The 12,550-nt window shown below is 43.1% G+C and overlaps 1 protein-coding gene across 1 annotated transcript in view; it reads left to right on the top strand.

The window, feature by feature from the left end:
- The first annotated feature begins 5,644 nt into the window (after positions 1 to 5,644).
- LOC144725129 (olfactomedin-4-like) overlaps positions 5,645 to 12,550 on the top strand; it is a 29,427-nt gene continuing 22,521 nt past the window's right edge. The window contains exons 1-2 of the mRNA XM_078604602.1: positions 5,645 to 5,824; positions 6,299 to 6,457. Coding sequence (XP_078460728.1) covers positions 5,645 to 5,824; positions 6,299 to 6,457 — 339 coding nt within the window. The remainder of the gene's footprint in view (positions 5,825 to 6,298; positions 6,458 to 12,550) is intronic.

Below are 12,550 nucleotides of genomic sequence, written 5' to 3'. Positions count from 1 at the left end.
AATCGTTTTCATTCTCCTTAAATGTTAACATTCGCCACCCTTAAGTTGAACACGTTAAGCCCTAAGGTATGCTTATGTCAACAGGTTTTTTTTACTCCTTGGTTTTACACTTGGGGTTTTAGAGTCCGGCAAGTTTAAATATCAACAATAAGTATAACACAGCTTTTAATGAAATAAAACGCACACTAACAAATATCTGAATGCAGTCACACCATTTCCCCACGCAGAAATCCTCTCTCATTAACGCACTCATACATCAGGCTAAGAAAGTGTCAGATGGTGACAGTCTGGGGAGTGAGATTAAAAATGTTAAAGAAGTGCTGCAATTGACAATTACAATGATGCACAAATCAACAGGGCACTGAATGCCAAAACCAAATAGCACACGCGTTGAAACTAATCAAGCAATGAAAACGATTAAAACACCATACATTTTCGGAGTAACTGATAAACTAGCCATATTTTTTTGAAAAACAAAGCATCCAAGTGAGATTTGGCATGGTACATAAAATGCAAAAACTAATATCTGGTACAAAAGATGTGTAAGGTAAGTCAGTGGAAGGATTCCCACCAAAAGGAGGGGGGGGGGGAGTGGGACGGTAACAGGGGAAGGAGGAGGAGCAAGTGAGAAGATATAAGAGAGAGAACGGGGAAGAAGAGGGGGATCTCGGCGGGAACGAGATTGAGACTGCTGGGGAGAGGTGTGGACTGGAGGAAAGGAATAAAAGACGAACCCCCTGCAACCTTGTGTCGGCTCTCCTTTAGGGGGGCCCACACCCCCGCGTGGGCCCCTTTAGGGGAGGGGAGAATGGATGGACTCATGGGAAGGGCAACCCCCCAATCCCCACCCCCCACTACAATGGGGGGGGGGGGGGCCGCCCCACACCACAAGGGGGGCCCATCCTACATGACAAAGGTGGGGCAATTCGCATCACATGAGGAGCCCAGCCTGCACCTCAGGGGGGAGCCCACACCTTGTAACAAGGGCGCATTTACCCTGCTGCGACACACTCCAAAGGGGAGAACCCCATCTTCGGCCCGTTCACATCCATTCCTCGTCATCTCGTCATGCACCGCAGGATAGTGAGCCGCCGCTTGGTCAGTGGACGGACTCAGCCACACAATGGAGGAAGCTGGCAAGGCGGGTGGTAGCGGCCACGTCAGGAACCTCGGTCCTGGTCGGTGAAATCGCAGGAGTTTTCGGCACGTATCTTGGTTGATACGGGGGCATCGGCCACAATCATCTCGAGCACCATGCTCGAGATGCTGCCGGATAAAAACCGGCCTTTAGTCCCCGTCAAGATGACGTTCATTGCAGCAAATGGAGGAAGCATGGGCTTCCTGGGCCAGGTTGAAGCCCCGATAAAGATTGGGCAGCTTTCGATAGTAGGACCCATCCTTGTCTCTGCAACGCTGCCCATACCCTGCCTGTTGGGTACGGACTTTCTGAGGCGAATGTATATGAAAATCGATCTGGCTAATGGGCGGGTGGAAGTCCAGGGAACTCATCTCCATTTCCTAAAGGCGGAGGGGGCCGGTCGGGGGGTACCTTACGTGCAGGCTTTGGTCAGTCAGTCTGTCTCCATTCCCCCGGCAGCCCAGATGCTGATTCTGCTGCGATATCGGCTCTCCCTCGTGATAGCCCGTCCGGACTCACCCATCCTGGTGTCTCTGGCGTCAGCCGCCACGGATCGCCACGCACTGGTGGGGGCCGAAACTATTGTCCAGGGAAACCTCCATCTGTTCATTCAGGTGCTGAACACCTCAAACAGAGCAGCGACGGTGCAGGCGGGAACGGTTCTGGCCCACGTTAGTCCCTTGTCACTAGGAGCCCCAGGGAAGGAGCCAGAGCTTGTGGGAGCCATCAGCCAGTCCGAGGGCAGAGTGGACGACTCGTGGATGGACCAGCTGGCGGGGCCTGAGCCAGATTTGCCACCCAACCAGAAGCACCAGCTGCACTCATTATTGCATTAGTTCTCTGACGTGTTCAGCCAGGGACCGTTCGACCTAGGTCGTACACATCTGTTGCAGCACCGCATCTACACGGGAGATACCGCACCCTTGCGCCTAAACACAAATAGAATGAGCCCAATAGAAAAAGGGCACATTCTGCAAACGGTGCAGGAGATGCTGCGGGCCGACATAATTTCCCCATCTTCGAGTGCCTGGGGGGCACCTGTGGTCCGGCAACGTTCCAACGCTTAATGGAGTTGCCCTTAGCGGGGCCCCAATGGGAAACGTACCTCATCTACCTGGATGACGTCATTATCTTCAGCCGATCATTCGATGAACATATTGGCCGATTACGTCAGGTATCCCTGCGGTTCCAGAACGTGAACTTGAAGCTCAAGCCGTCGAAGTGCCACCTTATGCAGTCGTTAGTACGCTATTTGGGCCACGTCGTCAGTGAGTCTGGAGTGGCTACAGACCCAGAAAGACGGCCTGCGTGAGGGCCTGGGCTATTCCTATGACAGTTCCAGAGATACGCAAGTTTGTGGGCTTCGTGTCTACTACCGCCGGTTCGTACCCAACTTCGCAACCATTGCGAAGCCCTTGCACGTGTTGACGGCGAAGAACCAGAGGTTTTATTGGAGCCCTCTGGAGGAGGAGGCATTCCAACAACTGCGCTCGCGTCTGACAGATGCACCACCATTGGCCTTTCCGGATTTTGGCCTCCTCTTTATCCTGGACATGGACGCCAGCAATGTGGGCATCGGCAGCATCTTGTCACAAATCCAGCAGGGTCGGGAGGTGGTTATCACCTACGGTAGTCGTGTGCTTTCGTCAGCGGAGCAGCGCTACTGCGTCACACGTAGGAAACTCTTGGCGGTCGTCCACTTCATGCAGCAATTTCGACCCTACCTGTACGGTCGCAAATTTACAGTCCGCACTGACCACACGGCCTTGCAGTATTCGCTCCGCATCGACCAGCCTTCGGGCCAGCTGGCCAGGTGGATAGAGCGCCTGCAAGAGTACAGGTACCAAGTGGTGCATCGCAAGGGGACCAGAAAGGGGCCTTGACAAGACATCAGTATGTGGGGATGCCACACATTTTAAACCATTGTTTTTTGACAGCATGATGGGGTGTTTTTACATGCGTATTGTCGGAGGCCCCACTAAAGGCCAACAGGGGCCGCTCGTGGCCGGCAGGCCTTGCAATGAAGAACAGTGGTCGAAACAAATGTTTCTAAATGTGGAGGTAAAACCCTTGAGAAAAATCCACGCTAACATGCAAAGTCTAAATATACAGCAGGTGTCAGGGTCGGGATCGAACCCACAATTGCCTGTATACCAGGTGAGGTAGTTAACATCTCACCACCGTGGCGCCCCACACATGAAGTCCTCATCTCCATATATATAAAAGGCAAAGTTGTGAATATGTGTGTTTGTTCAAAATGTTTAGCATACATCCCGACATTCAACAAACTTGAAATTTGCCATGTGGGTACTTTCCAGACTGCACACCATGCAAAAATTATAAACATACACTGTATTTTTTTTGGGGGGGAGCTCAATAATGCATATATTTTTTGTACGGCAAGTAAGCTGTGACGTCAAATCTGCCATGTGACCCGTGCACGTGGAAGCGTCACGCAGTGTAGTGTAGCGGTTAACGCACTGCGCTACGAACCTGGCGACCCGAGTTCAATTCCCGCTCACGGCCACCACCGGTGATGATTATTTGAACCAGTCCTAGGCCTTCCCTAGGTCGACTCAGCCTCAAACGAGTATCTGGTGTAGTGTGTGAACATCGCCACTGGGGAGACAAAGGCGGCCGGGCGTGGTGAATCCAAGTCCCGGGCGAAGCCAGGTAGAAAAGCTAGTGCATTACTAAAATAAACCAACATACCCCTACTATTTTTCAATTTAAAACTTTCGTGACTGCAGGGATTCATCTTCTTGGTTCTTTCGGTAAAGTCACGTAGAAGGGAAATAATACAATAATAAAAATAAAACATAATAAAATACAATTCTCACGACATTTCGTCCACAACGCAAGCAGCCGTCCTCAGGTGAAGAACAGGTCTGTCGGAAAGACAGCGTCTGAATGAACACCACCAAGCTTGGCAACGTATATTTAAGCTGGGTTCGGGGAGGACGGGCGCCTTGACAAATGCATTTGAATATAAACAGAGGAAGTTAGCATATTTATGGAAAATGCAGATATGGAATTAGTCACTACTTGTGGAATGCGTAGGAGGTGGGGGGGATCAAAGTCATATTATTGTTAAATTCAACCTGTAGTTCAAGAATATGGTTCATTAATGATATTGAGTTGTACCATTGGCATTATGTTATTTAGTTTAAATATTCTCATGATTATAAACATTGTACTATGTGCACTGCCTTGCCTGCATAAAATTGTGATGATGGTTTTATACATGGAAAACTATGGATGACGTTGGTATCTCTGGCACTCCCCTCTCCTGTCTCAAGTCTTACATTTCTTCGAGCACATTCTCAGTCTCCTTCAGTCACTCTATGAGGCACTACAGTGGCGAGATCTGATGTGATGTGCATGTTCTCTGGTTTTTCCCTCCACATTTAGAAACATGCATTTAGAATATTTGTCTGCTATAAATTTCCATGTGATAAGCCACTTTGTTGAGCTATCATTTGTGGCCAGGTGCGCTTCTGAAAAAGAGCAACATAGCTCAGTGGGCCTTACCTAGTATAATAAAATATCTATTTTTTCAAAATAAATACTCCCCTCCCCACAGTGTCAGTGTTCCACAGGGTTCGGTTCTCGGTTCCTAATTCTTGTCTCTATATTTTGCCTCTCGACTCTATTCTCTCCTTTTTCAGCTTTTCTCGCCATTTATTTTGCCGATGACACCCACATCTTCTCATTTCCCTCGCTTACCATCTATCGTGATCGCCCATTCCTCATTCTTTGCACGCCCCTGCTATTTAAAGCAGGCTTTTATTATGATGTGTTTTGTTTTACTATGTTAAGCGCCTTGAGCAAAGGCACTGTATAAATCTTAATTAATATAAGATTGACTTTCAATACGTGCCTGAACACCTGGGTCTTATAAGGGGCATCCAGAACAAATCTTAGAGCAGAATGATGTTGGAATGAGCTTATTAAATGTTGTATTGGAAGCGAATTGTTACACAACATTACAGTAATCAGATAGTGGGAGTAAGGTAGCCCTTACTAATGATAACCGAAACGTCGCTGCTAAGCAATGTTTATGTTTGTAGAGAAACCTAGTTATTTATTTTGCATTCCTTCCAGTGCGTTCAATGTGTTCCCGGAAAGCGAGTTTAGAGTCCATGACTCAAGGTAATTTGTTTTATCAAGTTATTCAATTAGTTTGTTGTCCAGCGTGCATAGCTTACGCAAAATTGCTGGTTGTCTTCTTCCTGGAGAGAAATAAATAACTTGATTTATTGGCATTCAGAACCCACCTTTCCATGACATTGCATACTACCAGCGGACCACGGACTACAAGTCTGGAACCCCTGATGTCGAGACCAGCAAAATGGTAAACAAATGAACGCCGAAAACTTATCAACAACAGTATTTCCATTTTGTATATTTCCAAATTCATCAGTGCTCACGGAAGCATTAATAATAGCAATAATAATAAAAAATGTATACTATTTTCTTAATTTAAATATTGGGAAATACCCTGAGATGTCTGTGACTAAAAAAGTACAAAAGGTGTTTGTGCGATACGGGAGTGGCACTCCTATAAATACAAGACCAGGGCAGCTGGACACTACTACAGCTGATGCTCATCTAGCAGTCACGATGAAGGCACTGCTCAGCATCGTCCTCGGTCTTCTCTTCCAGGAGCTCGCTTGCGCCATTTATGTAAGTTACACTGGCTGTTGCAGGCCAGGCTCAATTTTTTACTGAATATTTACTGGGTCGCTGGCAGACTGGACTACCCATGTGACTAGTAGTCAAAGCCATAACGAGAGGTATACTGGATGTGGTGTACTGTGTTTTATTTTTTTCCCCGTGTTCCTGACTGGACAGATCTGGCTGAAATTAAACCCTGGTTGCAGGGCTGTGCTGTGGATTTCCTAAGACTATGAGAGTAAACAATAGCTAATAGCTTATGATGACATTTTTTTAAATTCTACATGGATAATTCTCATCAGCCGTCTTTAATGCGCATGTGATTCCTCCACAAAGTCTACCAACAAAACGTTGTAAACTCTAAAATAAATACATTTTCGGAAGAATATATTTACAATTATTGTGCTGGATATTCAATTATTATGTTTAAAGTAAGCGAGTGTGAGTGTGATGTGCTTTCACGTTGTGGTCTTCTCTTAAAAGCTGGCTCCTGGCGCCTACACTAACAGCTCCCGGGATGCAGAGGGCCAGTGCGTGTGTAACGTCTATCTGCCGGATCCCATCTTCCCGGCCGACACGGTGGAGCAGTTGCAGCTCAGCACTAAGACGATTGCCACGGCCGTCACGGTGGAATCAAAGAAGGTGAACTCTTGTTATTTCACCAGGAGCTTAAACATTGCCCATAAAGCCAACATGAAACATGACTGTGTAGGTTTTCACGGTGGTGCTTGCATAGCTCTCCGATGTGTTTCGGGGCTGTGCCACGTGTTGTGCCGCATAATGTCTGACGTTTTACTCAACATGTTAGGAGTTTCATCAAGATTTGACTTGTGCTGGGTTTAAGCATGAGTTTTAGAGATAAAGCATGACTTGTACATGAAAAACAAGGTATCTGTAATACAAATTCGAAATTGTACTTTAAATTTAAAACAAATACGAATCAAAATCAAGTATTATTCCAATTCATGAATAAAGTATAAATATACATATAATTGTAGTCACAAATACAAAAACATACAGTAAATGTAAAAATGTAAAAGCAGATGCATCTACAATAATGTATGTATACTGAACTTTTTTCCCACTGTACGTAGCCAACCGTACTAATCGGAGGGGCAGATATTAAATAAATAGTAATTTAAAATCTAAATCATCTTCGCAAATGTAATTGTCACAAGATACAACTGGGCTGCAGTTATTACAAGAGCGATCTAAGTTATTCTTTGGTTCTTTTCGGTTAAGTCACGTCTAAAAATAAAATAATAAATTAAAATAAAATAACATATTACGACGTTTCGATTGCAACACAAGCAATCATCATCAGGCATAAAAGAAATAGCAACAAAAATCTAACTAGAAAAAACTATAGACAGACATACAAGCAGACAGACATCACAACGGCACACAGAGAGAGGAGCAAGCTGACAACGCGGCACGGGCACGCAAGCCTGAAAATTAGGAGGCAGGCACACGAAAATTAAATAACCTAGTAAAATATCGAAATGTAATGTAATACAACACAGAGAGTCGGTTAACTCTGTGTTGTATTACATTACATTTCGATATTTTACTAGGTTATTTAATTTTCGTGTGCCTGCCGCCTAATTTTCAGGCTTGCGTGCCCGTGCCGCGTTGTCAGCTTGCTCCTCTCTCTGTGTGCCGTTGTGATGTCTGTCTGCTTGTATGTCTGTCTATAGTTTTTTCTAGTTAGATTTTTGTTGCTATTTCTTTTATGCCTGATGATGATTGCTTGTGTTGCAATCGAAACGTCGTAATATGTTATTTTATTTTAATTTATTATTTTATTTTTAGACGTGACTTAACCGAAAAGAACCAAAGAATAATTCCTGCAGTCACGAAAGCTCCTAAATTAAGACGATCTAAGTTATTAGAAGCAGGATTCTTAACATCCTGTCATAAACTCTTGGCACAGAACATTATAATTTTGTGAAACATCTTAGACAAGACACAACCATGTGTAAAAAGCCCCATAGCCATCGTGTGTATGCAAAAAAAACATTTTCTGAATTAAGTGCATTTTGTATTCTTTGGTTCTTTCGGTAAAGTCACGTAGATAGAAAATAATACAATTATAAACAATAACAAAATATATATAAATGTAAAAAAAAACTCACGACGTTTCGATCGCAACACAAGCGGTCGTCTTGAGTTTTTGTTTAATAAAAAACATGCATATTTTATTATTTATTTATTTTTTTCTATCTACGTGACTTTACCGAAAGAACCAAAGAATATGAATTCCTGCAGTCACGAAAGTTTTAAATCAACATTTAAGTGCATGTTAGTCCCCTTGGCTTATGTGACCAGAAAAATACGCGAGAGCAAACGCGGACAGTAAGCAGCAGTCACAGACAATTTTTGACCAATGTCATCATTATTAGAACTCATCAGCACAGTATACTCACCATTGCTCACTGGTCTGCTTCTGGGAACCACATATGTGGGGTCTCTACATCCACACTTTGGGACCCATTTGCTTGGCTATTGCAAACAAGTCTCATATGCAAATTATGAAAAAAACATTATAACAGAATAATAGTGCAGGCTGGAAAACCATGAGTTTCAAACAAGATACAAAAATGTATTTTTAAACAGCACACAGGCATTGTGGGTGTGCAAACGAGCATCAGCAAGGAGTTCCTTGTGGTGCTGTCAGTTTTTTGCTCATGTTTATTTTGATGGTGATATAAGACAAGTGGCGCACAACGCACTTCAGGAAATGATTATGTTTTTGCATACGCACAATGGCTGCCTTTTATGTACTTTCGTGTCTTATTTGAAACATGTTTTTTTCAACGTTCTCTATGATTCTGTGATGAAAACATATTATTTCGTGATGCTGCATTGGCAGTGGTGCGCGAGTGCGAAAACCAAAGGAACTCAACACATTCGTCAAAAGCACCACTTTAAAACGAGAAATATGTAATAGATAAAATCTTAATTTGAAGCTTTCATGACTGCAGGAATCCATACTCTTTGGTTCTTTCAGTAATGCCACGTAGGTATAAAATAGAATAAATCACGTTTCGGGCGAAACACAAGCGTCCGTCATCAGGTGGGAAAGCTGCGCCCGAAACATAGGTGACAATTTTTTTTAGCAACCGTCCTTTTACAAGCACATGCCAGAGAGATAGAGTGGATCCTAAGAGTTGAATACTTCACTTTATACAATGGAGCTTGATGACAATTAAATAAAGTTTTCTCATGACCAGTTTTCAAATTGGCATACGGTGATAGATTTGCCGAACATCTTTGTCATGCCGACGTGCAGACATGTTCAAACAATGGCTCTTCATTGCCACAGTGGCGGCCACAGGGACCGGTTTCGTGGAAAACTATTTTTTCACGGACCAGGGGGGGGGGTCATCATTGGGTCTTTCCCCCTTTTCAAAGAAGCTCTCCAGCGACGTTTGCTTTTTACTCATTTTGGCTCAGGTTAGCTTGTGGGCTTACCAAAACTGTGACTGAGACAAGTGCGCAGTGCGGGAAAGAGGCGAGGATGGAAGTGGTGAATAATAAAACAATGGGGGCGGGTTCCACGCGTGGACTCACCGCTCTCACCTCCTGCTGCTGTGCGGCCCGGTTCCTAACAAGCCACGGACCGGTACCGATCCGGGGCCCGGGGGTTGGGGACCCCTGATATAAAGGATGGAAGTTCACCTTCATATTTAAATTGAATGCAGTTCATCCGGCAGGACTGAATCAATGCTTAACCTTTAGGTAAACATATTTATAATCGAGTACCTGAAAACCCATTTTCCCATTTTAGTTGCATTTAATTCATTCTGGTATCATGTTGGTGTACCTCAAATTCCATTTCTCAGATTTCTCCACCTGAGGCATGTAGAGCAGTGAAATAATTTAATAAAGTTTTTTTTTTAGTTTTTAGTTTTATTTATTAGGTATAGCCCTTGAACCATGCGACTCTTGACTTGGGTGCAACCGCATCAAACAAAAACATGAACAAGGAACATCTAAAAGTGACTACGCGCAACAGAAAATTTCAGGGGGAAAAACAGCAAAGTCTTCCAGAAAAAACACCGTATATCAACGCTGTGTGCAAATAACAACCATAAGAGAATTTAGATTAAAGTTATCAGTCTAACTCTGTACTACAACAAATAAATATGGCTAAACCAAAACGTTTTCGAAATAACCAAAATAAAGCTATAAAAACAATGTAACAGTGATTCTAGATTTGAAGCTTTCGTGACTGCAAGGATTCATATTCTTAGGTTTTTTCGGTGAAGTCACGTAGGTAAAAATTTAAAATTAAAATTAGAAAAAGTAAAATAAAATAAAAATCACAACGTTTCGGAGGCAACACAAGCTTCCGTCTTCAGGTGGAACCGTCACAGCCACGACAGCTGTATCAAGTAAATGAGAGATTAACAAGAGATACCCCTCCGTATATATAATGGTTGAGGGGGGAAGGGCCAGGAACGGCACACTTTTTATTGATATGGTAAGGTGAGGCTTAAGACTATGAATAGACTGCATAACAAAAGACTGAGCCTTTGCTATGGAGAGGTGCGGTTTGTGACTAACGCCTAGCCTACATAACAAAAGTGTGAAAAAGAAAAAAGAAAGAAAGAAAAAAGAAACAATAAACCTGGTAAAACAAAACAGGCTGTCTATCAGTAACCTGTAATAGTTGTCTGTCAAATAAGATGGTCCAAATAAGTGTAGTTAAATCTTTTTTGCATGGTTAATCACATCTTCTTGGTTCGTTCGGTAAAGTCACGTAGAAGGGAAGTAATAAAATAATAAAAATAAAACATAATAAAACAATTCTCACAACGTTTCGGCCACAACGCAAGCAGCCGTCCTCAGGCGAAGAATGAAGCACCTCCAAGCTTGGAGCGTATATTTAAGCTGGGTTAGAGGGGGGAGGTGGGAAGAAGAGCGCCTAAACAAAATAATTTGCATATCAAGAGGAATTCAGCATATGGAAAATGCGTAGGAGGTGGGCGGGGGGGGGTTCCAAATCAATACTATGCCCGTGCATTATGCAGGATTAGCAGCATCAAAGGGGGGGGGGGGGGGGTAGCATTAACAAAGGAAAGGAATGTTAATAGTATGTAGCTGCAGTTACTAAACAACCAAGTAAAAAACTAAAGTAAAAACTGCATAACAAAATAAAGTATAAACTACATAGCATCATCAGTATACTTACTATACTCTACAATAAGCTGAGTTACTAACAGTAAGTAATACATAAAAAATTCTACGTTGTAAAAAATTATATAATATGCTTCCATCTAAACTTTATTCTCTTACATCACACGCGTCTATACCGTACTATATACTGCCATAGGCAAATCCAACATTAAATTACATACTGTATTGCTATAAACCACCTTATACATTGTAATATTACACTATGTATTATTCTACCCACCCTAATGTGTATCGAAATGGTTTATTACGTCCTTCCAGTGATTGCTAAGCCAGAATCCATCTTCTCGGTTAAAATTGTCTCTGTGTTTGTATATGTGGATCGCCTCATGAACGAATCTCTCATGATAGCCAGATGGCTTGCAGAGAACCTCTGTCTTGGAGAAGTCAATGTCATGTGAGCCCACTGAGTTGTAACAGTGATCTGCCACGGCTGAGGTGTTTGTCCTACCGTGTTTCAGGTCAGCTTTATGTTCACGGATGCGGTCTGAGACATGTCGTTTGGTTTCCCCAATGTAACTGCTACCACAGAGGCAACTTAATTTGTAGACACCAGGGTACTGTATGTCTGGAACCACATCTTTTACAGACGGTACCAGATCACGGATTTTATGTACTGTGTTGAATGGTTTATAGCAATACAGTATGTAATTTAATGTTGGATTTGCCTATGGCAGTATATAGTACGGTATAGACGCGTGTGATGTAAGAGAATAAAGTTTAGATGGAAGCAAATTATATAATTTTTTACAACGTAGAATGTTTTATGTATTACTTACTGTTAGTAACTCAGCTTATTGTAGAGTATAGTAAGTACACTGATGATGCTATGTAGTTTATACTTTAGTTTGTTATGCAGTTTTTACTTTAGTTTTTTACTTGGTTGTTTAGTAACTGCAGCTACATACTATTAACATTCCTTTCCTTTGTTAATGCTACCCCCCCTCCCCCCCCCCCCTTTGATGCTGCTAATCCTGCATAATGCACGGGCATAGTATTGATTTGGAACCCCCCCCCCCGCCCACCTCCTACGCATTTTCCATATGCTGAATTCCTCTTGATATGCAAATTATTTTGTTTAGGCGCTCTTCTTCCCACCTCCCCCCTCTAACCCAGCTTAAATATACGCTCCAAGCTTGGAGGTGCTTCATTCTTCGCCTGAGGACGGCTGCTTGCGTTGTGGCCGAAACGTCGTGAGAATTGTTTTATTATGTTTTATTTTTATTATTTTATTACTTCCCTTCTACGTGACTTTACCGAAAGAACCAAGAAGATTAATCCCTGCAGTCACGAAAGCTTTAAATCGAAATTTAATCACATCTTTCCAATAATGACTAAGTTTGTAACCATCATCACGGTTGAAATTATGTCTGTGTTTGTATATTTGTGTGGCTTCGTGTACAAACATTTGATGGTAGCCAGGAGGTTTGCAGAGCACCTTGGTCTCGGAAAAGACAATTTCATGAGAGCCCACAGAGTTGTAGAAATGATCGGCAACGGCCGAAGAATCAGCTCTGCCGTGGTTCAGATCTGACT

The sequence above is a fragment of the Lampetra planeri genome, chromosome 22 (genome assembly GCF_965212315.1).
Source record: "Lampetra planeri chromosome 22, kcLamPlan1.2.h2, whole genome shotgun sequence".
Taxonomy (NCBI): domain Eukaryota; kingdom Metazoa; phylum Chordata; class Hyperoartia; order Petromyzontiformes; family Petromyzontidae; genus Lampetra; species Lampetra planeri.
The sequence above is the reverse complement of the archived record's forward strand: the minus strand, read 5'-3'. Positions and strand labels throughout refer to the sequence as shown.